The 27171-nt window shown below is 46.1% G+C and overlaps 15 protein-coding genes and 1 non-coding gene across 16 annotated transcripts; 8 read left to right on the plus strand and 8 right to left on the minus strand.

The window, feature by feature from the left end:
• Window positions 1-871: 871 nt before the first annotated feature.
• Window positions 872-2677, plus strand: AVT3 (Avt3p; the record flags this gene model as incomplete). The annotated part of the gene is made up of 1 exon (XM_002555318.1): window positions 872-2677. The coding sequence occupies one exon, from the start codon at window positions 872-874 to the stop codon at window positions 2675-2677; it is 1806 nt and encodes a 601-aa protein (XP_002555364.1).
• Window positions 2678-2932: 255 nt separating this feature from the next.
• On the plus strand, window positions 2933-4504 carry RPT1 (proteasome regulatory particle base subunit RPT1; the record flags this gene model as incomplete). The annotated part of the gene is made up of 2 exons (XM_002555319.1): window positions 2933-3046; window positions 3281-4504. 2 exons carry the CDS (start codon window positions 2933-2935, stop codon window positions 4502-4504), a joined length of 1338 nt encoding a protein of 445 aa, XP_002555365.1.
• Window positions 4505-4661: 157 nt separating this feature from the next.
• On the minus strand, window positions 4662-5288 carry RPC25 (DNA-directed RNA polymerase III subunit RPC25; the record flags this gene model as incomplete). Its single annotated transcript, XM_002555320.1, has 1 exon — window positions 4662-5288. One exon carries the CDS (start codon window positions 5286-5288, stop codon window positions 4662-4664), a length of 627 nt encoding a protein of 208 aa, XP_002555366.1.
• A 415-nt stretch (window positions 5289-5703) lies between these two features.
• On the plus strand, window positions 5704-7155 carry LTV1 (ribosome biogenesis protein LTV1; the record flags this gene model as incomplete). Its single annotated transcript, XM_002555321.1, has 1 exon — window positions 5704-7155. The coding sequence occupies one exon, from the start codon at window positions 5704-5706 to the stop codon at window positions 7153-7155; it is 1452 nt and encodes a 483-aa protein (XP_002555367.1).
• A 244-nt stretch (window positions 7156-7399) lies between these two features.
• MRP8 (Mrp8p) lies at window positions 7400-8056 on the plus strand (the record flags this gene model as incomplete). The annotated part of the gene is made up of 1 exon (XM_002555322.1): window positions 7400-8056. One exon carries the CDS (start codon window positions 7400-7402, stop codon window positions 8054-8056), a length of 657 nt encoding a protein of 218 aa, XP_002555368.1.
• Window positions 8057-8194: 138 nt separating this feature from the next.
• Window positions 8195-10207, minus strand: NOP9 (RNA-binding RNA processing protein NOP9; the record flags this gene model as incomplete). Its single annotated transcript, XM_002555323.1, has 1 exon — window positions 8195-10207. The coding sequence occupies one exon, from the start codon at window positions 10205-10207 to the stop codon at window positions 8195-8197; it is 2013 nt and encodes a 670-aa protein (XP_002555369.1).
• A 220-nt stretch (window positions 10208-10427) lies between these two features.
• Window positions 10428-12122, minus strand: CCT8 (chaperonin-containing T-complex subunit CCT8; the record flags this gene model as incomplete). The annotated part of the gene is made up of 1 exon (XM_002555324.1): window positions 10428-12122. One exon carries the CDS (start codon window positions 12120-12122, stop codon window positions 10428-10430), a length of 1695 nt encoding a protein of 564 aa, XP_002555370.1.
• Window positions 12123-12453: 331 nt separating this feature from the next.
• Window positions 12454-12526, plus strand: KLTH0G07656r. The gene has a single exon. It is a non-coding gene; the product is annotated as a tRNA-Met (tRNA).
• Window positions 12527-12648: 122 nt separating this feature from the next.
• On the plus strand, window positions 12649-15066 carry VPS53 (Vps53p; the record flags this gene model as incomplete). The annotated part of the gene is made up of 1 exon (XM_002555325.1): window positions 12649-15066. One exon carries the CDS (start codon window positions 12649-12651, stop codon window positions 15064-15066), a length of 2418 nt encoding a protein of 805 aa, XP_002555371.1.
• An 81-nt stretch (window positions 15067-15147) lies between these two features.
• On the minus strand, window positions 15148-15747 carry MAD2 (spindle checkpoint protein MAD2; the record flags this gene model as incomplete). Its single annotated transcript, XM_002555326.1, has 1 exon — window positions 15148-15747. One exon carries the CDS (start codon window positions 15745-15747, stop codon window positions 15148-15150), a length of 600 nt encoding a protein of 199 aa, XP_002555372.1.
• Window positions 15748-17010: 1263 nt separating this feature from the next.
• CTK2 (Ctk2p) lies at window positions 17011-17985 on the minus strand (the record flags this gene model as incomplete). The annotated part of the gene is made up of 1 exon (XM_002555327.1): window positions 17011-17985. The coding sequence occupies one exon, from the start codon at window positions 17983-17985 to the stop codon at window positions 17011-17013; it is 975 nt and encodes a 324-aa protein (XP_002555373.1).
• A 352-nt stretch (window positions 17986-18337) lies between these two features.
• Window positions 18338-20632, minus strand: HCA4 (RNA-dependent ATPase HCA4; the record flags this gene model as incomplete). The annotated part of the gene is made up of 1 exon (XM_002555328.1): window positions 18338-20632. One exon carries the CDS (start codon window positions 20630-20632, stop codon window positions 18338-18340), a length of 2295 nt encoding a protein of 764 aa, XP_002555374.1.
• A 359-nt stretch (window positions 20633-20991) lies between these two features.
• PML1 (Pml1p) lies at window positions 20992-21630 on the plus strand (the record flags this gene model as incomplete). Its single annotated transcript, XM_002555329.1, has 1 exon — window positions 20992-21630. One exon carries the CDS (start codon window positions 20992-20994, stop codon window positions 21628-21630), a length of 639 nt encoding a protein of 212 aa, XP_002555375.1.
• Window positions 21631-21840: 210 nt separating this feature from the next.
• KAR2 (Hsp70 family ATPase KAR2) lies at window positions 21841-23877 on the minus strand (the record flags this gene model as incomplete). Its single annotated transcript, XM_002555330.1, has 1 exon — window positions 21841-23877. One exon carries the CDS (start codon window positions 23875-23877, stop codon window positions 21841-21843), a length of 2037 nt encoding a protein of 678 aa, XP_002555376.1.
• Window positions 23878-24676: 799 nt separating this feature from the next.
• Window positions 24677-25429, plus strand: TAD2 (tRNA(adenine34) deaminase; the record flags this gene model as incomplete). The annotated part of the gene is made up of 1 exon (XM_002555331.1): window positions 24677-25429. The coding sequence occupies one exon, from the start codon at window positions 24677-24679 to the stop codon at window positions 25427-25429; it is 753 nt and encodes a 250-aa protein (XP_002555377.1).
• A 35-nt stretch (window positions 25430-25464) lies between these two features.
• SNX4 (Snx4p) lies at window positions 25465-26730 on the minus strand (the record flags this gene model as incomplete). Its single annotated transcript, XM_002555332.1, has 1 exon — window positions 25465-26730. One exon carries the CDS (start codon window positions 26728-26730, stop codon window positions 25465-25467), a length of 1266 nt encoding a protein of 421 aa, XP_002555378.1.
• Between the last annotated feature and the right edge of the window lie 441 nt (window positions 26731-27171).

Genomic DNA, 27171 nt, shown 5'->3' on the forward strand with positions numbered 1-27171 from the left:
GCTAAAAGGCCAGCGGCCTCGGCAGTGTTAGAAGAGCGGCAGCGGAGTCAGAAATACACGGCCGGGATTCGGGCGGGCGTGTTGTGCCGGGCCCGCCAGCGCGCTGGCGCCAGCGCGCGCCCGGCCCCCGGCCCGCGGCTGTAGCGTCACAATGGGGCGCTCTGCTGACTAAGCAGTGGCTCACGTGCCTAGCACGTGTGTAGCCCTCTCACGCCGCGGGCGCCCGCGGGCGGCGCCCGCCGCCCGCAGTGCGGGTCCAGCTGTCGAGCGCGGCGTCGCTGCCGTTGGAGGCCCTGGCCCGGCGGATCGCGGTTTCCGAGCGCGCGAGATATCGAGATACCGATGCCAAGAACCCGCACGTGACCAGATAGCGGAGTGGTGTGTTTCGGGCTCCCGCAAGCGTTGCCAGGGCTATCGGGGAGATGGCAGGGGCGCTCGTGGGGCGTGCTTTCGCCACCGGACACCGCCCAGGGATGCAGAAGTGCGTTTCTGCTCGAGAGGAGCACGTCTATACGAGAACAGGCGAGATAGCGCAAGGGCGGGCGGAGTGGGTGTGCGTAGAGAGTGACGTGAGTGCGGAGCGACTGCACGTACAGAGTGAGTGGCGCGTGGAGAGTGAGCGGCTCGTCGAGAGGGATGTCGTAGGAACTGACCGCGTGGCAGGTGACCCCGTAGGTGGTGATGTCGAAAAAGACGAGACCGGTGTCACGTGCCGTCGGCCCCACGCGCTCCGCGCCGCGGGCCCAGATGGCTCATAGTATCACGTAAGCACAGCACGTGCCCGGAGAGTCCCTCTGCAAAGTTGCCCAGGCTGATCAATCGCACTCGCACTGTCCGCTCGCCGCCCATCACGCATCGCCCGCGAGCACCCATGCCTGTCAATCTCAGAAACTCGCCGCAGAACAGCGCCCCGGACCTCGCGCGCTCGCAGAGCAGCCGCCGCCCGTCCGCCGTGGCGCCCAAGATGAGCGTATCGAGCTCCTCCGACCAGCACACGCTAGATATCGTCTCCCGCAACCTGGTCAACCCGCCCGACAACCCTGCGGCCGCGTCGTTCAACCCGCTGCAGCTGCAAGGCGGCGACATCACGCGCGAGCTGTACCGGTGGCAGGACCACAACCAGGAGCCTGGGTCCGAGTTCCCAGCCGGCAGGCTGGAGGCGCCCCGACACAGACGCTCCATCAGTTTTTCCGGCAGCATCACGTCGCATGGGTCGCTCCAGCAGCCCGAGATGTCCGCGGAGCAGATTCGCGCGCCGCAGGGCTTCCGCCGCAGCTTTCTCGTCAACAAGAGTCTTCAGGAGAACAACGGCGTGCCTAACTTCATGGCGCGCAACTTCTTCGAGTTTCTCACGCTGTATGGCCACTTCGCCGGCCAGGACCTGAGCGAGGACGAAGACGAGGGCGAAGACCAGGACGGCGCCATCGAGGACGAGGAAACGGCGCTGGTCGGCCGCCGCGCCAGGCACCGCATCTCCCACCGCCAGCCGCATAAGTCCTCGACCTTCAAGGCCGTGCTCCTGCTGCTCAAGTCCTTTGTGGGCACCGGCGTGCTGTTCCTGCCCCGCGCGTTCCACAACGGTGGCTGGGCGTTTTCCACCACTTGCCTGTTGGCCTGCGGTGTCATATCCTACTACTGTTTCGTGCTGCTCATCAACACCAAGCTCAAGAAAAACGTCAACGGTTATGGTGACCTCGGCGCCGCTGTGTATGGCCGCAACATGGAGCTCGCCATTCTGGGTTCCATCGTCCTCTCGCAGATTGGCTTCGTGGCAGCCTACGCCGTGTTCACCGCTACCAACTTGCAGGTCTTCTTCTCCAGCGTGTTCCACTGGGAGGCCTCCATGGTCTTCTGGCTTGCCGTCCAGCTTCTGCTTTACCTGCCTTTGTCGCTGACACGGAACATCGCCAAGCTGAGCGGCACAGCTCTGCTGGCCGACCTTTTCATCATGTTTGGGCTGCTTTACGTCTACTATTACTGCAGCAGATACGTGGCTCACAACGGAGTCGCCTCTGACTCCATGCTTGTTTTCAACAAGAACGACTGGACTCTTTTCATTGGCACTGCTATTTTTACCTACGAGGGAATTGGGCTCCTCATTCCAATCCAGGAATCCATGAAGCACCCTGAGAAGTTCAACAAATGCCTTCTGGGCGTTATGGTTTCAGTATCTATAGCGTTTATTCTTTGCGGGCTGTTGTGCTATTCCGCTTTTGGCAGCTCTGTCGAAACCGTGATCCTGCTGAACTTCCCTCGCAAGTCTGCTATGACCGCTTCCGTTCAGCTTCTATATGCATTGGCAATTATGCTGTCCACGCCCCTACAATTATTTCCTATCATCAGGATCCTAGAGACGAGCATCTTTCCAAAAAACGCATCCGGGAAGTACAATCCACGGGTAAAATGGATGAAGAACTATTTCAGAATCGGCATTGTTCTGGCCAATACGCTGATCGCTTGGCTCGGTGCAAATGACCTCGACAAGTTTGTTTCAATTGTTGGGAGCTTCGCCTGCATCCCCCTCATCTATATCTACCCACCAATGCTGCACTACAAAGCTTTTTCTAATGGAGGAGGTTCCAAGCTCTCGTTGGGATGTGACGTGGCTATTGCCTCCTTTGGTGTTGCCGTGATGACTTACACCACCTACCAGGCAGTACGTCTCTGGTTTATTTAAAAATTATTTAAGATTTGCGAGGTATAGCCGGTATAGAGACACGCAAGAAAAGTTCAATAATCTCAACTATTCAGCCGACCCCAGCTGGCGATCTTCAAGCTACTTGCATAGCTTGAGCATTGTGTCTGGAGTTTACCCAACTGACAAATATCCGGGTAATATTTATTTTATTAACCCAAGTATGAAATCTTAGAAAATACAACCTTTAAGGACAATCTGTTTGCCACCCACGAACAACCGAGAACCAAGTCAGCTATGCCACCTAAAGAGGACTGGGAGAAGTTCAAGGCACCCGCAGAGGAGGAGAAACAGGAGGAGAAGCCCAATGTGCCGCTCACCGAGGGAGATATCCAGGTTTTGAAGACATACGTATGTTTCTTTGTTGAAATAGCGCCTTTTTTTGGGTAATGTGGACCACAGTTATGCGCCGCGTCGCTATTGAGGGCTTGAGTGCTTCATAGATCACTCAATTGTTTCGTGTGTTTTAAAGGGGAAATGAAGGTCGGGATCCCCGAAGAAACTTTCATCGAGAACTTGGCTCACAAAGCAGACGCAGCCACAGATCCACTTTGAAAGGACACCGTACTAACTTGCTTCACACAGGGAGCTGCTCCGTATGCCGACAAGTTAAAAGAGACCGAGAAAGACCTCAAAGACATCGAGGCCAGAATCAAGGAGAAGGCAGGTGTCAAAGAGAGTGACACAGGTTTGGCGCCTTCTCACTTATGGGATATTATGGGTGACAGACAAAGACTTAGTGAAGAACATCCGCTGCAGGTAGCGAGATGTACCAAAATTATTAAGCCTGAGGCCAGCGACGAAAGCCCCGCCGATGAAGACGAAGAAGACTCCAAATACATCATTAACCTAAAACAAATTGCCAAATTTGTAGTAGGGCTCGGAGAACGTGTCTCGCCAACTGATATAGAAGAAGGAATGCGTGTTGGTGTGGACAGATCCAAATACCACATTGAGCTGCCTCTACCTCCTAGAATTGATCCCTCTGTTACAATGATGACAGTGGAAGAGAAACCTGATGTGACATATAGTGACGTTGGAGGTTGTAAAGAGCAGATTGACAAACTCCGTGAGGTTGTGGAGCTACCGCTACTATCACCCGAGAGATTCGCCGCGCTTGGTATTGACCCTCCCAAAGGAATTCTATTATATGGCCCCCCAGGGACTGGTAAAACACTTTGTGCCCGTGCAGTGGCCAACAGAACAGATGCAACTTTTATCAGGGTTATAGGCTCAGAGCTTGTGCAGAAGTATGTCGGAGAGGGTGCTCGTATGGTAAGGGAACTTTTTGAAATGGCCAGAACACGGAAAGCTTGCATTATTTTCTTCGATGAAATTGACGCTGTAGGAGGCGCACGCTTTGACGATGGAGCGGGGGGCGATAACGAGGTACAAAGAACTATGCTGGAACTTATCACACAGCTTGACGGTTTCGACCCCCGTGGTAACATCAAGGTTATGTTCGCTACGAATAGGCCCAACACCCTGGACCCTGCATTACTGAGACCCGGTAGAATTGACCGTAAGGTCGAGTTTTCTCTACCTGACTTAGAGGGCCGTGCTAATATTTTCAGAATTCACTCCAAGTCTATGAGTGTTGAGCGCGGAATACGGTGGGAGCTTATTTCAAGACTTTGCCCTAATTCCACAGGTGCAGAGCTGAGATCTGTGTGCACAGAGGCTGGTATGTTCGCCATTCGTGCCAGGAGGAAAGTTGCTACTGAAAAGGACTTTCTGCAAGCAGTCGAAAAGGTCATTAACGGATACAAGAAGTTCAGCTCCACTTCCCGTTATATGCAATATAATTGAACGCGTATTTAGCACCACAGTAGATTCATAATAAGGCATTATCCGTATTTCCTAGCGCCACTCTCCAGCGCGTATGAGAAGTTCTGGCCTTTCTTCGTTTCGAATTAAAGATTGTATATTACACTAAATGCATGTCTATAGGTTTAAGCGCGTCTTCTCATTCCCACCATCCAACCAGACCCATGCCGTCGGTTTGACAACTGCCAAGGAGTGCATACGCTGGTGGCTTTTCGATCTTAGGCTTCTCCTCCGAATCCTCATTTTGCTCCATCTGCTCTTCTGCTTCTCGCTCCTTCGGCGACTTTGGCTTCACGTCAACGAACACTTCTTGCTCTACGCGAAATCTTATCTTCTCGTTAACGTCGAAGTAAAGCTTTGTTTCCTCATCCATGGGCCATACCCATGCATTGTCATCTGGAGAAAAGTAACATCCTTCGAAAAGCATCTTTTGCGGGATGAATATGTCATCGAAAACACCAAGCAGTGACACTTTTATTCCCTCCGCAGTGCACTGAGAAATCCAGCCTGTGATGATTTCTCCCACGAAGGGCTTGAACACCAGGGCGCGGAAGGTGGTATTTATGTATGCGGCACCATCGCCTGGCTTCAACTGACCCTCTCGAACTTCCAAAAGATCATAAATTGTTATGCATAAACCTAGGTGAGGGATCACTTTGTTTGCATATTTGTTGTTAAGCTGGTGAAAAATCGCCGCTTTAGTGTGTCTATGAAACTGGTCTGGTGGAACCCGCACCAGATCAGAAATTTTGGACAAGATAAACATCAACCTGGCTGGCCGAGTGCCCTATATTCGCCGGTCCTTGCCTGACCCGTTCGGGTGAGTTTTCTAGTTGCTGAGAAAAGTGAAAATTTTGAGATGAGCTCTCAGTACCTGTGATTAAGTAAGCAACGAGCCAGTCTCGGGATTCTCTGCGGGCAGAAGGTCTTTCAATAGTCAATTTCCGTAGGGTTTTGATTACAGCTATAACCTAAAAGTTATTTCACCATTTGTGTAAGGAGAAACGTACGATTGGAAGGATTCCTCCAGTATTTTTGGCTTAGCTAATAGGCCCTCTCCCATGAATTAATACAGCGAAAAATTAAAATTTGATACCATCAAGTGCGCGATGAGCTGTGCAGAAAACGATCAAACACAACACAAAAGGTGACCTAGTCTTCTAGTATCCAGTTTTACTAAGATGTCATCGAAAGGAGCATTTAATAGGAATAATGCTCAGAAGTTTGCTGTCGTGCACAGGCCACACGACGACCCGCATTTCCACGATCCAGAAGTAGGAGGACATGTGTTAGTGCCCGTCAATGACCCAAAAGCGAATCGAGCACAAGTAAAGGCCAAATCTCCACTCACTAGAAATGTGGTTGGGCAGTCCGCAAGGCAAAGCAGAAAACCCACAAATGATCACGTTGGAGAAGCAGCTCTTTATGGAATTGGGTTTGATGATTCAAACTATGACTACACAAAGCACTTGAAGCCCATCGGGACGGACCCCGAGAACTCTTTTTTAATCAACGCCTCTAAACCAGCTGAAAAACCGCAAACTGCTAAAAAACTCAATGTTGAGGATCTATTTGTCGAACCCGAATACAAGGAGTCATCCAAAAAGAATGAATCGATGTTTCAGCGCGGTGTGGCGAAGCGCGAGTATCTGATTCAGCAGCAAGATATAGAAGAAGATCTTCGTGGCTTTAAACCAGACTTGAATCCCGCTCTAAGGGAAGTTTTGGAAGCACTGGAGGACGAGGCCTATGTTGTAAACAAGGACATTGTTGTGGAGAAACCTAAAAAGAAGAAGACAGCTGCTGAAGAAACTGAAAGTATTTTTGGCGCGGAAGAAACTGGCGATGAGGACATATTTGCCGAGCTGCTTATGAGTGGGCAGGCCGGCGACGCTGATGAATTCGAGCAAGAGTTCGACGAATGGGACATGGAAAATCTTGAGGACTACGAAGACGAGCATTATAACAACGAGTTACAGCAGTTTCAGAACATCGAAAACCTTGAGGACTTGCAGAACATCGATTACCAGGCTGACGTCGCAAGGTTCAAGCAACACAAGTCCAGAGCCGGGCCTGAAGACGGTTGGGACTCCGTCGACGAGTTCGAAGATGACGGGGCGAGCCTTTCAGCAGCTTCTATTGAAGAGGAAGAGCAAGACCAGCTGGGAGACCTTCCAGATCTCAGCGCGTCAAAAAACAAGAACGCTAAACAAAAAAAGCGCAAAGATCGCCGCAAGAAAGGAGCCATGTCTGACGTTTCAGGGTTCTCCATGAGTTCAAGTGCCATTGCACGTACTGAGGTCCTCACAGTACTGGACGACAAGTATGACAGGATTATTTCGGGCTATGAGAACTATGAGCAGGAGCAAGAAGAAGAAGAGGAGCAGAGTTACCAGCCCTTTGACATGGCGAATGAACGTGCAGACTTCGAGTCCATGCTCGATGATTTCTTAGACAACTACGAGCTTGAGAGCGGTGGCAGAAAGCTTGTGAAGAAGAGCAAGGAGATCGATCGCTTGAAAAACGCAGCCGACGAGGTCAGTAAAGGAAAACTTTCACAAAGGAGATTGAAGGAACGCTCCAAGGGTGGTGTTGATGGTATTACAGGGAGTCTGAGCAGCCTCAAGTTCTAGCTAGGCACATCTCAAAGCCAGAGCGTCTTCAATCACATGATCATCCAAAACTAATAATCACTATCTACGTTCTTCTGCCGAAGAGGCTTCGTCATCAACTTACGCCATAAAAAACCAGGGAAATTCAGGGCGCAATCTACTATTATTCCTTTAGGGTAGTAAACACAAAGTTTTCAAACTTAGATCATTTTGTTTGTTGGCCAGTACATACTGCTAACATCAATAAGCACTAAACCCACAAATAATGTCTGACGAGGTCGCCAAGCTAAAGTCTCAGGTCGAAGAGCTGCAACAGCTGGTCAAGAAGCAAAATTTGTTGATCAGCAAAACGGGACAGTCTGTCCTAGAATTGCAATTGGCAAAGCAGAAAACCGACGTTGAGGAGTTCGACTCCAAGTTTGCTGGTGCCAAGAGCGGCAAGCATGCCGCCTCTCACGGAGACAACACTGACTACGCGACTAACGAAGATCTGGTTCAACTGGTTGGTGAGCTTCAAGGTCAACTTGACTCGATCGAAGAGAGATCGATCAGAAGACTGGTTAACTCAACCAAGTCCGAGAAAAGGGATTACTTGGCACCTTTGCCAAATGCTGATGGCGAGATCCCTAGCGCCACCGACAGCATATTCCCAGAATCTCTCGAGGACTTTGAGAACATCACTAACGTCAAACTCTTCAAGCTGGCCAAGTACTACGAGCTTTTGCCTCCTAGCTTGAAAGAGCAAGAAAAGTTCGAGGACTACTTGGAAGGCAAGCTAGACAATTTTCATATTAACGACATGACCGACGAAGATGTCGAGAAGGAGCTCAAGAACTTCTCTGAAGACCAGTTGGTTGAAGCATTCAACGATGTCGCTAGATACCTCGGTGTGAAGTCAAGAAGAGGAACCGACATCTGGTAAAAATAGTTTGGAGCCGAAGCCTCGGAATGCAAATTTGACGCTAATATATAAAATTTATGGCTTTTTTCATTAATAAAATATAAAAAAAGGCCAGTAACTTTGTTCCCTTCCAGATGATCACACTGGCTCGCATCCAAGTCATCTTCTAAACTTCTTTTCAGGTCTATTGTATGATGGCTTGTCGCCTTTGCGCTTTGTCCCAGCGTCACCCCCGGGCTGCAAGGGTGTAGCATCTGGGAACAATTCTTGCTGTTGCTCTCTTATGAGTCTTTTCCAGTCGAATTGTTTTCTTAAGAACTTGTCCATTGACCAGTTTTTCCAGGCCTGCCTTCCGTAGACGCTGTTTTTCACCTTTTCAGAATCACCAGCCATACTTGTTGCAATCCTCTCCTTGTACATTGGAAGTTGGGCAGTGAAGTCCCAAAGCTTATCGACGAGGTGTGAGCCGTATGCATTACAAGACAAGTTAACAATGTCCGTGCAAAACACGTTTAACAAACGCTTGCGTTTGATTTTGTCAACTCTTTTCACTTGTAAAACATGCTCAACAACGTGAGAAAACACACCGTGGTAGCACATTTGAAGTAGCCTTTCCTCTGGCAAGGCGAGCAGACTTTCGATTGTTATGTTCAGGAATCTGTCATCGTAATCTATTAGCTTCTCCAAAAACAGAGACCTTCTTCTTTCTTCTGCAGTAGGCCAGTCATCTCTCGTGTTACCTAATGTCGAAGAGTTCAACGACAAACAGCTTTCTAAAATATTCCTATCCTCTAAGCCTTCCGGATAGAATTTTTTGATAAGTTGTAGTACAATTTCCTCTTTAAGGTAGTCACCATGTTGTATACTAGCATCCAAGATACTAATACAGAACTCCATGTTGGAATTAACAATTAGGCTTAGCTCAGGCACTATGTCGTTTAAAATTGATTTGACATCATTTTGGCGCAAATGCTTAAGGAGTGCTTGAACCACAAATGCACCGGTGAGATCTCTTTTGCTGAGCTTCAAAATACGATCTCTCATATACATTTTGTAGAGCCGTTCAGTATATTTCGCTCTTGTGAAAGAAATGACATTCTCCAAAAAGTGAGAGCCAACGGGGTCAGATAGCAAGTATTCCACAAACGCTTCCTCTTTAGCGTTCTTTTCTTCACTTGAAGAGAAGATCAAATGCCAGAACGACCTATCTCTGTCAAAGATACCTTCGACTTGGATGATGAGTTGCAAAACTGGTGACGCCACTGGGTCGATGCAGAGCTCTCTGACTTTCATCATAGAAGTGACGCTGATGTTTTTGAAGTTAGAAGATCCCAAGTCGACGCCGCCAGTTAGCTCTTTATACAACGAAGATAATATTTCACGCAACTTGACTTTGAAGGAATCCGGAGTCTTGTATGTTTTGTCGAAATCTTCGTTGTCCTTGAGATCAATCATTTTACGTGCAATTTTGGATCTTTTGGAGCGCAGTGCTGAATTGCTCATTGTTGTGCTTGGGAGAGTCTTCGAAGAGAGAATTAGAATTAGCAGACGAAAAACATGGGAGGCATACTTGTGAGAAATCATGCCTCTAACGCTCGGCGTTATTTCATTAAGCATGTAAAGAAATAAATCTTCCATCGGAGAGTAAACATCGTCGCCGTCTTCGGTTGCCCCTGGTTCGTCAAACGATGGAGTCAAAAGTTCTTTCTCGACCATTGCAGCTCCTCTAACAAACAAAGTCTCAAGGACATGAGATGAATATTTTTGACAGGCCAAGCCATAGAAGAACCCGTTGAAGCTCCGAAAAATAGCCTTTAATTGTTGGTTACTTCCTGCTAAAATGATTCTTTCCATAAGCTTTGAGCAGATTTGGGAAGTGGCCAACTTGAGTTCTTTATTCTTAGTCTCTTCAATAACGCTGCTAATAAATTGTTCTTTTTCTTCTGCGTTTTCGAAAGTGTCAACTGCCAAGGTTGATTCCGCTTGCTTGAAGTATTCGAGTTCTTGAGTATCTAGTACACCGAAGAATGTATTAGGTTCTCCATTGCTTCCTGAAGAAATCTTCTCCGGGATAGTATCGTTAGTGTCATAGGGTTGAGGTTCCACATGACTTGCTTCCTCTCCCTCGGTGTGATGCTTTTTCAAAAGCTTTCTTCCTCTCGGTTTACCCATGCTAGACGACTGGAACTAAGTTTCTGCCAGAACCCAACACTATTGTTCGTACTAGTCGAAGTCCTTTAGAAGTTCAACAGCTCATCTCATCTCATCTCATCGCTTAAGACAAAATTTTCTTTATACCGCGAAGGAACATGGCTCTATCACGTGTATTATATAGAAACGACTGCGTAAGGCAAAGTGATTTCTTTATGTACAATTACTTAACATGCTATTCTCAATCATCTTGGTCCCAGTTACCAGGTTTTGGCCCTTTGGGCACTTGTGGACCACCAGCTCTCTTTGCCATGATAATTTGATCAATTGACAAGATTGTTGTTGCAGCTTCAGTAGCAACATTAACTGCAAATTTTTTCACAGCCAGCAAGTCGAAAATGTTTTCCTCTCTAACATCCTTGACACCTTCTTGATTGTCGCCATCTATGTCAACGCCGTAATAAACATTGTCACCAGCACTTTCGCCGTCTGCTGCAGCGCTAGTGTGAGCGGCGTAAAGGTTTGGAAGAACTTCATTCACGTTCAAGCCAGCCGTTTCGGCCAGAGTTCTGGGAACTACCTCGAATGCAACGGCGAACTGCTTAATTGCCAATTGCAGCAGACCTGGAGTGCGTTCGCCAAACTGGGTTATTTTTGATACAAGTTCTATTTCTGTAGCACCTGCGCCAGGTAGTAATTTGCCACCATCTGGCTTCATTAACCCTTTTATAGCGGACACTCCGTCGTCGATTGCTCTTTCAATGTCCTCAAGGTTGTTTTGAGTAGCACCTCTCAGAATAATTGTTGCAGTTCTTGTCACTTCATCGTCTTCTTGCTTGAAGACGGTCACTCTGTCTCCGCCGATCTCGATAGTCTTTACAGTTTCTACAACACCCATCTCCTCTGGAGTTGGAGCGCCTAACCTAGGCATAGGAGTGGCGCCGCATACACGGCATATTCTTCTCAGTTCAAATTTACTTGGTACCTTGAGGACCAGGATATTGTATCTGTTCAAGTAATGAAGAGCTAAGTCATTTACTCCATTCCCAGCAACAACACAGTTAACGCCGGCGTCTGCAATCTCCTTGATCATTTCGTTCAATTGCTTTTCTTCACCTTTGGTAAAGTCCAACATCTCCTGTGCGTTATGGAGAAGCACAGTTCCTTTTGTTTCTGTAGTGGAGATGTCAATAGGGCATGTAAAAACGGCCACTTTGTGCTTCTGCCCTGGTGGAAGAGACTTAACGTGGCCTTCAGGCTCTCTGTTGAAGACCATACCCTTGACAACCTCTGAATTAGCCAGCGATCCACCCATAATCTTCACAACTCTGATGGAATCAACATTGAAGCTGTTTGATTTGGATGGAAGGACATGAGAAACGGCCTCAGCAACTAGGTCACTCAAGATGTCCTCCGACCCGTACTGTTTTGATGAAATTACAGGCTTCATGATCTTCACAAGCTCTTGTTTACTGTGCTTATCCGTCACCTCCTGCACACACAAGTTGTCAAGCTCTTTCAATGTGAAGTTCTTTGCCATGTTGTAGCCTTGGATAATTTCAACAGGAGACAGTCCTAAACCGATCAGCTTTTCACTCACGTTCAAAAGTTCGCCGGCCAAAATCAACACCAAATTAGTACCGTCGCCCATGTCAATCTTTTGTTGCTCTGTTGCCATAACCAATACCTTGACGGCTGGATGCACGATATCCAGTTCCCGCAGCATAGTAGCAGCATCATTGGTGATGATAATCTTGCCAAGATGGTTTACGATTATCTTATTACGGCCACAAGGCCCCATTGACGTTAGACACATCTGGTGAATTTCACGGATTGCCGAAATAGATTTGTTGATCTGGCCATCCGCGTTGAGGTAACTGTTGTATCCTTGTTTAAACAAGCCCGCATTCGGGTTTTGAGGAAGCTTCAAAGACATTGTGTGTCACAGAAATGCTAAAAAAGTCCTTTAGCACCAACAAACGCTCCCAAGGAATCTATTCTAGCTGGCGTTGTTTGCCACCATCCTTCAATTCTTAAAAAGTTTTCCAAAGTTGAAGCTTAGACATCAAAAGAATTCGTCGCACATGACATGTTCAAAATCCAAAGCAGTGGCCTCCTAATAGAGAACCATTCAGTTAAAGGTGCCAGAGTTCTAAATCCGAGAGACACAATCGTATTACGACGAGCCAAGTCCATGATATTGACCCTTGCATGCCTTTCAATTATCATGATGAATACCTGTTAAATTCATTGCATTCACATACGAAGCTTCTGTAGCTCAGTCGGAAGAGCGTCAGTCTCATAATCTGAAGGTCGAGAGTTCGAACCTCCCCAGGAGCATTATTTTTTTGTATCACAATTATCTTAAGTACAACCCGGCCTCATTTGTTCGATAATTCGGAAGTGGACTAATATTCACCTTGACGATTGTTTTTGGCGCTGTCAAGACTGCTCAAAAGTCAATGGCGATTGACCTTCCTACATATGATGCAGTAACTGCTCTGAAAACTATATTGTCCTCTGAGGAGTCTCTTCAGTCCATTGATGATCTCATCCTTGCAACGAGAGCTGCCAAGCTTCAGATTGAGGACGAGATAACAGTGGGGTCAACGACTTCGCAACCTGAACTTGAAGATCCAAAGGAACGCGAAAGCTTTGGAAGCTTATTTGAAGAGATTAGCGAAGTTGCGGTTCTTTCGAAAGGTACGGAGAGAACAATTTCGCAACTAACCAAAGACATTTCGTATTTAGACAATGCCAAGCGCAACTTGACACAGTCCACAAACTTGTTCCAGAACTTAAAGCTTCTGAGCGACTCTTATTTCCAGTGCCAGCACTTCTTGAGTCTGAGGGACTTCAAAGCAATGCGGGCGCCATTTGCTGTAATGAGTGGTCTAGTGAGCTCTTTCCACCAGTACAAATCGGTCGACGAGATCGGGAAGCTGGTTGCGAGGATTTCGCGACTTCAAGCAGAGACTCACGCTCAAATCAAAAAGGCTTTTGAAGGATTACTTGACCAAAAATCTTCTCAGGGAGACATTTCCGATGAAACAGTGCTAAGAGAAGGGGCTTGTGAGCTTCTAGAAAGCAGCCCCGGGGCAAAGTCAGAACTTATTGACTGGTGCGTTCGAAAGATGCTATATGATATTAGAGAGATATTTCAATTGGACGATGAGGCAGGCTCCCTGGAAAACCTGCCGCGGCGCTATGCATATTTCAAGAAAGTTCTGAACAATTTCAATGCTGAATTCTCTCGGTTCTTCCCCAAATCGTGGAACTTATCCTTGGAGTTGACAAAGGGCTTTTACGATACAACTGCCTCGGACCTCAAAGTCCTCCTTGAAAGAGAACTTCGCGACCATCCATCAATTGATTTGTTCATGAGTTCCTTGCAAACGACCTTAGAATTTGAGAAATATATCGACGTGAAGTTCTCCAATCGCCTTCATAACGAAAAAGGCACTGAGAAAATATCGCGCTGCTTCGAGCCTTACCTCACCCTGTGGATTTCTCATCAAGAAGCACTTATGAACTCTAAGATTCTTGGCTATATGGCAGAAGACAAGCTTTCGCAGTCCTCTGAATCATTAGTTTTGCCTTCAAGTGCTGATCTATTTAGGACGTACCGATTCCTATTAACACAAACTCTAGAGTTGGTAGATTCTGGGAGTGGAAGAGATACAATACTTTTTGAGCTCGCAAAATTCTTCAATACTTGGTTAAAAACGTACTACGGCAAAGTTCTTCAGCCACTGCTCCTCCCGCCTGGATCCAAGATCGAAAACAAAGAGGAGGCCACAATATACACTTTACTTGTCCTTAATACTGCCGACTACTGCTCTACTACTACTCGGCAGCTTGTTGAGAAGCTTTCAGAGTATCTAACAGTGGAAAATGATATTTCTCAGCTCTTTGATAAAGTTCTATCTCACTATGGTGCTCTCATCTCTAGCGGGATGGAGATAATACTGAATTCTATTGTTGCTCCGGACCTTAATTTCATTTGGAGGGAATTCGACAACACTGACTGGAAGTCTGTCGAAGTTGAGGATTATAGCAGGTATATGGTCACTATGAAAGATATCTTACGTGATGATCAGTCAACTATCCGTAAGATAGTGGGACGTTTCAACAGGGAGGTCTACAGTTGGAACTTTATGGACAAGCTCATAGAACTATTGTTTTCGGGATTCCTCAATTGTATCCTGAGGCTCTTGGAACCCATTCCGCCATTTGCAACGCTCAATAAGCCTCGTAAGTTGCAGCTAGCACAGGTTATTAATGTCGGGGAACAGCTCCAACTAGATGCAGAGCACATGCGCCAGACATTGAATTTCTGGACTGACGACATGGCGTCTTTAATCAATGGTAGCAATGCTTCATATAAACGTCTCAAAAAACACATCGATCAAAAATGTGAAAATTTGGTCAAATTCTTAAAACTGCTAGTCGTCCCAATCGATCCGCCTGAGACATACCAAGAAAATTACGCAGCAATCACAGGTAACAACAAAAATATTCTTTCCTGGTGCTATATTTTAACGCTAAAGGGATTCCCTTGGGATCTTGCGGAATGGAAAAAGCTTTTTGCAGCATTTCAAAATGCAAGCGGTGATTTTAATGCAAGCCCATTGCCGGTTTTTGAGGGCTGTCAGCGCGCCTTGCTACAGTTCGAGCAAAACATGTCGTCCGCAACTGACCCAACTTGGCGTAGATTTATTCACCAGGAATTAGGTATGGATACACCTAATTCGGTACAATCTTCTTCAGCTTCCTCTGCAAGCCCCAGCTCCCCAACTCAAAGGCTAAACGCTGGTAAGTTCAATGGAAATATTAAAAATCTCATGTCTAATACTGGATTTTTTGGCAGAGGTAATTGAAGGGTGTATTGGGACTGGTCTTGCCGCGTAGGGAGCTCTGAGCGGGGCAATACTCGAACGGTGGCGTGAGTTAGAGGATTATCAGATATTCATCTTATAGCTAACCTGTGTACGAATCTTGTGGTTGTTTGTGGAAAAACTTCTGAACTCAACTCTTTCGCCATCAGGGATATCCATAGAATCTGAATCTGCCCATTCGAGAGGTACCTTTGCGTTGGCGTCGGTATAAGCTAAGACATTAAAGGTATAATTGTCATTCTCTTCAAGTTCAGGCAAAAAAGTAACGCTTGCTGTGATTTGGCGCATCAAGGCCCTTATTTGCTTTTGGGTCTCTGCATTCTCAACTTCCTTCGTTTGTTCTGTGTAACTTTCCTGGCCATTATGCTGGACATCAAATTCCCAGCGCTCCACAATATCACAGGTTGACTTATCCACTATGCATAACACTAGTTTGTTGCACTTGCCGCCTAACAACCACCTGTGAACCTGTAACAAGATTTGGCGGATATAACTCTTCAGTTCATCATCGTGTGTCTTTAATAAGTTGAGGTCATACTTCCTAACTGTAACGAAATCTTCAGGCGGGTAGACGGCTCTCTGATAGAGTATCGAATTGATGCTGTACTCAAAGAATTCAGTCACTATCCTCGTAGATCCTTTAAGAGAAAGTGAGGATGCCATCCTTCTTTTCTGTTCAATAGCTACCAGATCATGCTAAATTCAAAGAATAGAATCTTGCATACATAATTAATTTTAACAGGATCTGCCGGAAAAGACAAGGAACACAACAAGGATACAGGCCTTGAAATGGTAAGTTGAGTTTACCAAAACTCAAATAATAGTTAATGACTAACCTTTCCTACTTCAGCATGGGGTCAAAAGGAGGGAATGGACTCAAGAGCTTGTTAGACAGAAGAGACAGCGCGATGTTGAAAAGATTGTAGCATATAAGACACTGACAAATGAGGTGCTCAGCGCTAAAAAGAGCGGTGTATTTACGCATCAGAAACTTGACACTAGTCGCAGGCTGTTAGAGCTCAATCCAGAGTTCAATGCTGTTTGGAATTACAGAAGGGATCTAATCTCAGCACTAAAGTCTGAACTTTCCCTTGTATTTTGGGACAATGAGCTTGCATTTACGACACAGCAGCTTAAACTGTTCCCGAAAGTCTACTGGATATGGAATCATAGACTGTGGTGTTTGAACGAATACCCTCAGTCGCCGGTTGAAAAATGGCGACAGGAGCTGGCAATCGTGAGTAAGCTGCTCACCATGGATGCGAGAAACTTTCACGGCTGGCACTACAGAAGGATAGTCGTTGGACGCTTGGAACAGATGCTTCATACAAATCTGAGTCAGCAAGAGTTAGACTACACAACGGAAAAGATCAATGAGAACATTTCAAACTTCTCGGCCTGGCATCAGAGGGCCAACTTGTTACCTCAAATGTTTGAAAAAGGCCAGATTTCAAATGGGAAAAGCTTTGTTGAGCAAGAGCTTCAGTACATCATCAACGCGATGTTTACTGACGCAGAAGATCAGTCGGTTTGGTTCTATATAAATTGGTTTGTCAAAAGCAGTATCGTCACTAAAAGCTTAGAACCAGAGGAGTATGGGACCTTGCTTAGAGATCTCAAAGAGAACGTCACTCTGATAAACGAAGACGAGCTTGAGTTCTCTGGCAAAGAAAATATGTGGTGCTTGAAGATTCTCTGCGTGCTTGAAGAACTACAGACCAAGCAGCTTGGCCTTACTGTGGAGCCTCAAAGGTTCAATATCTTGGACAAGTTGACAAAAATTGACCCCATGCGTCGAAACCGGTACCTCCATCTTGCCCAGGGCAGCAAAGAAAACGTCGACTAAATAAATGCATTTATTTTACATGTTGCTACAGCTCTCTATCTTCACGCGGCCGCAATGCTGTCCGCAGCTATTATAGTTTACTAAACTTTCTCCTTTTTTGTTTCCTGTTTGATGGGCTTGTTTTCGTCACTTATTCGCTTACCATATAAAACATATCGTCTTTCCTGTATCGTAAAATCCCTCTCCTTCACGACATAGGGGTCTGAGGAGACATTTTCGGGTTCCTTCAGGCCCTTTTCAAGGCCCGCTTGTTTTTTTAGTTCAATGAAAGTCTCTATTCCCACATTTCGCAGATTGTTGGGGACGTGGGCTCTTAAATCTGAAAGATCGAAAACGTTGATGAAGAAGTTTATGATATCAAAGTAGGCCTCGCCAACCGACAACTCGTCACTCTCGAAAAGAGAATACCTCACATTAGGCCAACTCACTCCCTCTGTGAGCTCGCATGCAATTTTTAGCACAGCTATCGCGATAGTGTGCTGGGGAACCATTAGTAATATTTCAAGCTTCAAAGCGTCGAACGCAATGAGCCATGCAAGGTAACAAACTTCGTGGCTTAGCTTTAAATCTTTTCCAATCTTAACTAGCAGGTCGTCGATATGTACCGAATTGTTGACCCTGTAGTCGAAACAACACGTCTCGAGAATACGCAACTCCATTTGAAATATCCGCTTTTTGCAATTGTCTAGTAGTTCGGGCGAGACCTTGACAATACTTCGTAACCGGAGTGAAACAGTGGCAAGGTCCGCGACCTTCTTCATTGTCTCCACTTGTTTGCAGCTGAGGAAGAGACAGCTGGTAGCTACGTCGTAACACAACTCCGTTTCGAACTTATTGAATAAGTAGAACCGCTGATAGAAGTACATTGCTGTTTCCAGTGTTCTTCTTGGAAACTTAAACTGGACACACATATCACATAGGTATTTGAACACTGATATCCTTTTTTGGTTATACACCCTTCGGTCTGATATTGTGTTTTGTTGCGCCCTTTTGATTTGCTCTCGCGTCAGGTAGGGCCTCGAGAGCATAATCTGTGTCTGGAATGTCCCTGACATGTTGCAGGAATATTCTTAATCAGAAAGGCCTCCACTATCTACTAAATTGACTTGGTCACCGATATGAAGCCTTAAGATGTCATTTTCAACTCATCGCTTGACTAGACAAGAAGCTCACTAGTAGAGCTTAAATTTTTCAATCATAAAATACGAAAACTATCCGTTTCAGTGGATCTTCAAATTTCATTTCGATTGAACTGGTACTTTAGAGGTAGGGAGCGGTGGGAACAACCCTGATAATGTTAAGTTACTGTCTTGATATTATGTAGTACTACCGATTTTATGCTTTCAAAGATCAATATTTGCGAGTGAGGGGATAGTTGAGGGCGCCAATTTAGACTAGCACCATGCATTAACTTTGAATGAGTCTGGACGTCAGAGACTCCAGGTCTTCCAAAGTCTCAGGCTGTTCAATCTCAACAATGTGACCACTGCCTGCTCTTCTGTCTTCGCTCTCCTCGATTCTTTCGGGGAATCTCCGTCTTTTGTCGGGACGACGATCTTCGTCATCATCTGAAACCATGTCATCACTCAAGTTACCTGTGCCAACAGCGACTTGGTAGCCGCCTTCTTGATCGTCACTTGACTCTTGATCCATTCCGGCTTCTGCTTCACGCCTCATTGCTTCTAGTCTCTTTCTCTTCTTCTCTTGTCTCTTAGCCTTAGCCAGTTTCTTGTCTTCCACGTCAACATGAGTCATCGTCTCGGTCTCCTTCAGCAAAAAGGCGTTCTTTTGCTCCTCTGCGTCGCCCTTTTTGTGGAAGTCCTCCTCTCCTTCAAGCTCGTAGATGGGGCGTGCATGGCCATCCTCATCAAAAACAAGCTTAGATGGATTTCCTTTGCCCGCCATAGAAGCTTTCTTGGATGTAGCTTTTCTCATGGCTCTTTTTGATGTTGGGGCAATCAGCTGAGGTAGTTCCTCTTCCTTGATTTCGTGATCCTGGCGTTTCATAGTCATGAAGCCATCTTCCTCATCTTCGTCCGCTTGAGCCTTGGTAATGTTTAGATAATGTTCACTTAACACAGTTTGGTTCTTACGATTGAACATCTTGTCATGTTTGGTCCTCACTTCTTTGTTCTGGTTGATAATTTCACCATCGTCGTTGGCTTTGGATAGTGAGAGCAATTGTCTTGAAGTGTTTTTCAATTCCTTGGCTTTCTCTACTGACTTCATACCTTTCATTTTGATTTTAGGGGCACCTGGTAAACCCAAAGAGTTAGCGAATTCCTCGGTAGGAAGCTCTTCAAACTTGAAAACTTCCTTGTCTTTTTGAATGAAAATGGATCTCACATAAGAAATAAAAGCTTTTTGGCCCAGGTACTTAAGCTCAGGATCCTGGAACAGGAGCGATTGCAATTGAGGCTTTATCGACTTCTTCCTTGATTGCTTGATGGTGAGCTTATTGGGCTCGATATGTCTCTGCTTTAATCTTTTCAAAAAGCCTTCCTCCTCTTGTGGCGTGAGCATCACAAGGGATTTTCCCTGTTTTCCGTAACGAGCAGATCTCCCCACTCTGTGGATGTAGGTGTCCACGTTCTCTGGGCAGTCTGCCTGAACGACCCAATCCACCGCAGGGAAGTCAATTCCCCTCGCAACGACATCTGTAGCGAACAAGCATGTATGCTGAGCCCTGCTGAATTTGTCCAGGGTTTCAGTTCTCGCGGTCTGCTTCTGCCTTCCATGCAGATGCATCAGAGATATACCAGGCTGGAGCTTTCTGAAAGTTTCGTAGACAAAGTGCACTTGCTTGGAACTCGACAAGAAGACAATCATTTTACACTTGAGATGAGTCTTGATGAAACTGAATAAAATGTCGAGCTTATCTGGTAATTCAACGCTGATATAAGACTGCTGCAGCGTGTCGGGAGTGGCCGAGCTATTGCTATCATCTTTAACTTCTGCGGTACCTACTGACTTGTAGTCGGTCAAGGAAAGTCGGGCGAGGTCCGCTAGCGATTGTGATTGGGTGGCAGAAAAAAGTAGTGTCTGTCTCACGGGTGGAAGATTCATGACTATAGCATCCAAAGTTTTCTTGAACCCCATATCCAGGCACCTGTCAGCCTCGTCGAGTACCAAAACCTGCAAATTAGATGTGTTGAGACCAACGGCTTGATCCATGTGTTGCAAAATCCTCCCCGGGGTGCCAACGAGAATATTAATTTTGGAAATTCTATCAAGCTCGAATTTTACCTCTTTGCCGCCAATGACGAGGCCAGCAGAGAACGATGTGTATCTTCCAATTTTTGTTAGGACCTCATAGGTTTGCATGGCCAGTTCACGGGTCGGAGAAATAATCAGCGCCCCCAAACCGTCGAACTCAGTCCATTTCTCTCTATAAAGTTTTTCGATCACCGGAATAAGAAAAGCCAGAGTCTTTCCGGAGCCTGTCTTGGCTGCTGCAAGTAGATCGTGGCCCTTGAGCGAGACCGGTATCGACATCTTCTGGATTTCTGTCATCTTGATGAAAGCGCTGTCACGCAACCCCTTCAAAGTTTGGTGGCTTAATGGTAAGTCTTTGAAGAGCTCGCCTCTTGATGTCTTAGGATCGAATTCCTCGATTTTTGTTTCCAGCTCTTTGATATACGCATCTTCTTTTTGTCTGAGCTGCTTACGAGCGGCCGTTGATGTCTTACCCTTCTTAGCCATGGCTTCGAACAGTTCTTCTTTAACTAATTAGTAGGCCTTTTCAATTTGAGAAAATACGGCTTGCAGTCCGAAGCTAGTTGGCGTGCTTGTTGGTTATCCGCTGAAATCTTAAGTTTACGTGATAGAGGCGATGAGCATTGAAACTTTTCTAAACTTCTATTTCTTTTAGAGAAGAGCATCGAAATTTTCGTGGTTTTTGATTTGTATCACGTGCTTGACAGCAATTGCACGTTAGCTAATGTGAGTTTAGAGGTCTTTAAGAACTGATGAGCTGAGCTTTTTGATATTTTAATCGAACGGCATAAGCACTCTGGGTTGAAGTTGATCCTAATTGTTTTAGCCCATGAACCTATTTCTTGATGCGGCAACAGGAATTGGGAAAAAGGGGACTTGATTTAGAGACTGCGGGAGCCCTCCAACCAAAGAGGTTCCGCTCGCAGAGAGCGAGTGATTTGCCAAGGAAAGCGATCCTCCCAATATTCGGGCCTTCAGGGCTTCTGGAATTAGAATCGCATAGCAAGAAGGGCATTCAGCTTCAGCATGTTGAACCTCATGACTCAATTTCTCCGAATGCATATTTCGAGAAATACAAAATACCCATTAGGAAGCAAACACACTTTCAAGCGCTGTTATACAGTGAAAAGGACGAAGCCTATCATGAAAAGTTTGATCTTCTCGAGCGCAGTAATTATCTGGTAGGAAGGCGTGTCAGGGAAGATCCTGAAAGCGAAGATGAACAAGAAAACAAAGAGACAGTACTTGCTGACATTCCAATAAGGGAGGAGACTTGTTCAAAACAGCACTGCGTCATCCAATTTAGAGAGCGGGAGGGCATACTTAAGGCATATGTTATAGATCTAGACTCATCCAACGGAACCCTTTTGAACGATGTTGCTCTCCCCCGTGCACGCTATGTGGAGCTCAAAAACGAAGATGTCCTCAAATTTTCCGCTGATGAATCCGACACTTGCTACTTTCTAATATTCGTTGCGGCATAAGGTTAGTCCAGCCGCGAGCAAATGCCGAAATATCTCTTTTTCGCATGGAACAGGTCAGTTTCCTGGCAGTCGTACTATTATAAAGCTGCAAAGCATTAATACTTATGTAGACAATACCAAAACGAAAATACACAAAAATCAATCATGCGTGGTTATTTAACTATTAACTCGCCTCTCTCTACTCACCTTTTGCTAACATTCGAATCTAAACTACAATTCGTCGTGGTCAAAGTAGTCATCATCGTCTTCGTCATCCATATCCTCTTGACCGGTCGCACCAGCGCTACCGTACAGCTTAGAGGTAATTGGGTAAGCAACCTGCGATAACGATTCAAACTTTTCTTTGAAGTCTTCAGCGGCAGCTGAGTCCGAGTTGTCCTCCATCCACTCCAGAACGTCGTTCACGGCATCAAGCAGAGTCTCTTTGTCGTCCTCTTCGAACTTATCAGCCAGCTCACCGTTTACTTGGTTCTTCAAGGAGTGGGCGTAGTTTTCTAGCTGGTTGCGAGCCTCGATCTTGGCCCTAACTTCAGCATCCTCGGAGGCGAACTTTTCAGCATCCTCGACCATCTTTTCGATCTGCTCCTGGCTCAATCTACCCTTGTCATTTGTAATGGTGATAGAGTTAGACTTGCCTGTGCCCTTGTCGGTGGCGGAAACCTTCAGGATACCGTTAGCATCCAAGGCAAATGTCACCTCAATTTGAGGAACACCTCTTGGAGCAGATGGGATGCCTGTGAGCTCAAATTGGCCCAATCTGTTGTTGTCCTTAGCCATAGCCCTCTCACCTTCGTAAACTTGAATCATGACAGTAGGCTGGTTGTCCACAGCAGTAGAGAAAATTTGAGACTTCTTGGTAGGAATGGCAGTGTTTCTCTTGATCAGCGGGGTCATGACACCACCAGTGGTTTCAATACCCAAGGTCAAAGCGTTAACGTCCAAAAGAACGATGTCTTCGACGCTTTCCTCACCAGATAAGACACCTGCTTGAACAGCGGCACCCCAAGCAACAGCTTCATCTGGGTTAATACCCTTAGACGCTTTTTTGCCGTTGAAGAAAGATTCAAGAAGAGATTGGACCTTAGGGATTCTGGTAGAGCCACCGACCAAAACGATGTCGTCAATGTCCTCCTTGTTGACACCGGCGTCAGCCAAAACCTTCTCGACAGGCTTCAGGGTTCTCTTGAAGAGGTCCAAGTTCATTTCCTCGAACTTGGCTCTGGTCAATGACTCGCTGAAGTCAATACCATCAACAAAGGAGTCGATTTCGATACGAGTAACCATTTGACTCGACAAAGAACGCTTGGCTTTTTCAGCCTCTCTCTTTAGCTTAGCCATGGCTTTGTTGTTGTTGGTAACATCAATGCCATGCTTCTTCTTGAAAAGCTGGGCAAAGTGACGAACCAATTTGTAGTCGAAGTCCTCACCACCCAAGTGAGTGTCACCAGCGGTTGCTTGTACCTCGAAAACGCCACCCTCGATAGAAAGCAGGGAGACATCGAAAGTACCACCACCCAAGTCATATACGATGATCTGGTGCTCCTCGCTGGTCTTGTCGAGACCGTATGCAATGGCAGCGGCGGTTGGCTCGTTGACAATTCTTAGAATGTTCAAACCAGCGATGGTACCAGCGTCCTTAGTGGCTTGTCTTTGGGCATCGTTGAAGTATGCAGGCACGGTAACCACGGCGTGGGTCACCTTCTTTCCTAGATAGTCCTCGGCAATCTGTCTCATCTTACCCAAAATCATGGCAGAGATCTCCTCAGGACTGAAGGTCTTTTCTTCACCCTTCACCGTGACCTGTACATTTGGTCTGTTGTTCTTGTTGACCACCTTGAATGGCAAATGCTTGATATCTCTCTGGACAGATTTGTCGTTGTATTTCAATCCGATCAGTCTCTTGATGTCGAAAATAGTGTTTAGAGGGTTAGCGGCAACCTGGTTCTTAGCGGCGTCACCGATCAATCTCTCGTCGTCCGTGAACGACACATATGATGGGGTGATTCTGTTACCTTGCTCATTGGCCAAGATCTCGGTCTTACCGTTTTTCATCACGGCAACACACGAATATGTAGTACCAAGGTCGATACCAATCACTGTTCCGTAGCTTTCTGCGTCATCAGCAGCTCTGGCAAACACGCTTGAAGATTTGGACTGCGAAGTGAGCGGCAGCGCCACTAGAAATAGCGCATACACAATAGCCGCGAATGATACCAACCATCCGTTCCTCGACCTGTTCAAGAACATTCTGTGTATTGTATTCAATTGAATCAAGTACCACACAGACTTCGAGAGTTACTTGTTGATAAACGATGGCTCAACCTCTGCGACTGTGGGCGTTTTGTGTTATTGTCTTATATAGGTGGCAAATGTTGAGAAAAGACACGTTGTTAACTTGAAAAACTTTTCTAGAACCTTAACCAATTTTCGCGCGTGTCACGTGTGTCACGCGTGATGCTTGCATTACTTGCCAGAGTGTAATTAAAGCCTATTTAGCTTACGAAATATGATTCATTAAGGTGTCACTAGAGAGTGCTTCTAGGCTCAAGAACACTGACACGCTGTCCGGCTACAGGTTGAACAGCGTAGCACAGCGCCACTTAACGAAGATTTGCTTCCTAGGCGCCTAGTTTCAGGCGTGCTGGCCTGGGCTTCTACGGCATACGTGTCATAATAAGATATATTAGTCAAGCAGGGACTAAACACATAAAGCGCTCGATAGATATTCTAGAAAGCGGCTAGAAGCTTCTGTTTGATCACGTGAGTATGTGTTCAGGAAGGCGATCTTGAAGCCTCGAGTTTCTCTTGCTTTACATTCTGATACGTTACGCTTGAGGAGTTTATTCCAGCGCTTTGAGCATGGCGGGAAACGTGGAGGGAAGCGTCTGTGTAGTAGTTCCTTGCAACGTCACTTCGTTAAATATCACATCCAGCATGAAAAACGTTCATCAAGCCTGGTACTGCTCATCGCTAGTCAGTTAAAATCTTGAAAAGAACAAAAGAGCGACACGATAACCTCGCAGTAATTCTGCTTTGTCGTCCGACTATGAGTCTTGACTCCTATGTGCATTTTATGCGTATGGCCACCAAGCTTGCGCGCTACGCGCTGGACCATGGCGAAACGCCTGTTGCTTGCATTTTTGTTCACACGCCAGCTGACCAGGTGGTCGCTTATGGAATGAACGACACCAACAGGTCACTGACAGGCATAGCACATGCGGAATTCATGGGTATAGAGCAGATCCAGTCCAAGTTTGGCGCTCAAGATACCTCAATATTTAAGGACATCACACTCTACGTGACAGTTGAACCTTGTATTATGTGCGCGTCGGCTTTGAAACAGCTGGGGATTCAAAAGGTTGTATTTGGATGTGGTAATGAGCGCTTCGGAGGCAATGGTTCCATTCTCTCTATTCAAAAGGATAGCTGCACGGCCCCGCAGAATAAACATATTTCTGTGCCAGGCATACTGCGAAAAGAGGCTATCATGCTTTTGAGGTATTTCTACGTAAGAGAAAACGAGCGCTCACCCAAGCCTAAAGCCAAAGCTAACAGAAAGCTCGACGTTTCGACATTCCCGCCCATAGACTGGAGCTTATACCTCACTAGAGAAGAGTTTAAGGATATACTGGGTTCGGAATATCTATCTCACTACGACGAAAAGTTGGACCTAAGCAAGACAGTTGATTGGGGACTTATAGATGGGAACTACGATGACTTTTTTCTGAACATAAAGCAGCAATGCGATCAATTCTCATTGCAAGTTCCGAAAAAGCTCAAGCAGGAAAACTGTAGATAGAGGCATAATATATTACGAAATTAAAGCACGCGTGTTTATAGACCCTCCTCTACCTTCGTCCAAGTATCTAGCATTTTTTTGTAAAACTCGATTTGGCTGTCGGCGAGTGACGCCAGAGAAGCTTTCAGCTCTTTGGTCTTTATTTCTTCGAATATGCCCACCTCTTTAAGCGCCTCTCGCTCGAATGCATCAGCGACTTCTTTGGCGCTGTCAACTTCAGTCGTCAGAGATGTAATTTTTGTCTCTAACTTTGAAATCTTCTCACGTCGTGCAGCCTCTTGGTTGATCCCCGCGAGCTCTTCGAGCTTGCTCGTGAAAAAGTTGCCTCCCCCGTAGCCGGAGATCAAGTTGCTCTTTTCATTTATAGACCTCGTGAGATAGTCACTTAGCTCCTCATAGTCAATCTGCTTCTGGTCCTTTAACCGTACTGTTTGGTTAACGCTGTCGATGTAATGCTCCAAGTCCTTTAAGTCGACAATGTACTCGTAGTCTAAGAACTTGCTTAGGTCTTTCAATCCGTACGATAGTTGAGATATTCCGTGGTTGAATAACTTAACTTTGGACCTGAGTTCGTCATCTTCTGATGAATTGCTCGCCACAAGCTCCTGTAGCTCCTGCAGGTGTGCACTGAATTTGCTGTAATCTTCTGAAATAGAATCCTGTTTTTTAACGACACGGTGAAAGATCTTATCGATTTTGGAGACGTTGTGATCGAGCTTGTCACTCTTTTCCTTGATCTCAACAAACTCTTCGCTCTGGTTGTGTACCGTCTTAAAAGCGTTCATAAATGTATCACTGACTTCCTCTTTATTGTTGCCCAGGGATCCGGAAAGGCTCCGACGATATGCCTCCCAGTCGCTGCTTACAAGGAAGGTCATCAACACCTGAGACTGGGACAGCGTAGGGTGTTGAGAGATTCTCCGGAGAAAGTTCTGTAAGCTATGACACCGCTTTTGTGTGAAGCTCTGGCTAAACCGATCACCGGCGATATACTGGAATACCTTCTTATCTGGAAGTGGAGGAATGACGCATGTGGCGTGGTCTTGGCTGAGGATGCTCTGTAGTAGCAGGAAGTCGCTATATCTTCTGTGAACCACAATTATGTTGGCTTCGTTGGCTGCTGCAGCGTCGTGGGGCCGATTCTTGAAATGTGCTTCGTGGTATGACTTATCGTCTGTCTTGGTCGAGATCTGGTATGTTACATAAAATGATGACTTTCCCTGTTCACCTCGCTGCTTTTGGGGATCAGAGACGATTATGGAGAGCTGGCGTGGAAGCCCTGCGTTCAAACTCTCTACCATGGTGTATTCTTAATTTGCGTCGACCCCTCTAAACTTGCTTCCCGGTGGCTCAAGTACGTAAATATTCAACCCACGGACTTACTCTACCAAGTTTCACGGAAACCTGCAATGTTGACTAGAAAAGCGCAAAGGTGTAGCAGTTGCTGTGCTGGTTGTTCGAGCGTCAAACTATTTATTACCGAAGAAGTGTTGGTGATGTGAGGAAGACCCCTAGAAATCTGATGAGCTTATTTAGTACATAATGATAACAATGAAGCGAGATATGGTGAGCTAAAATAACGCACTTAGATAGAACGGCTCTCAAACCCACTTGATTTGATGTAGCTAGATCGCTTGGCTGGTGTTCTTTTTTTAGAGTTGTTTTCTGTAATCAAGTTACGTATTCAGCCGCGCCAGTCAGGGACGCCCCATGAAAATAGATTGTGTTGAAGATAGAAGAAT

This window comes from Lachancea thermotolerans (genome assembly GCF_000142805.1).
Source record: "Lachancea thermotolerans CBS 6340 chromosome G complete sequence".
Taxonomy (NCBI): domain Eukaryota; kingdom Fungi; phylum Ascomycota; class Saccharomycetes; order Saccharomycetales; family Saccharomycetaceae; genus Lachancea; species Lachancea thermotolerans.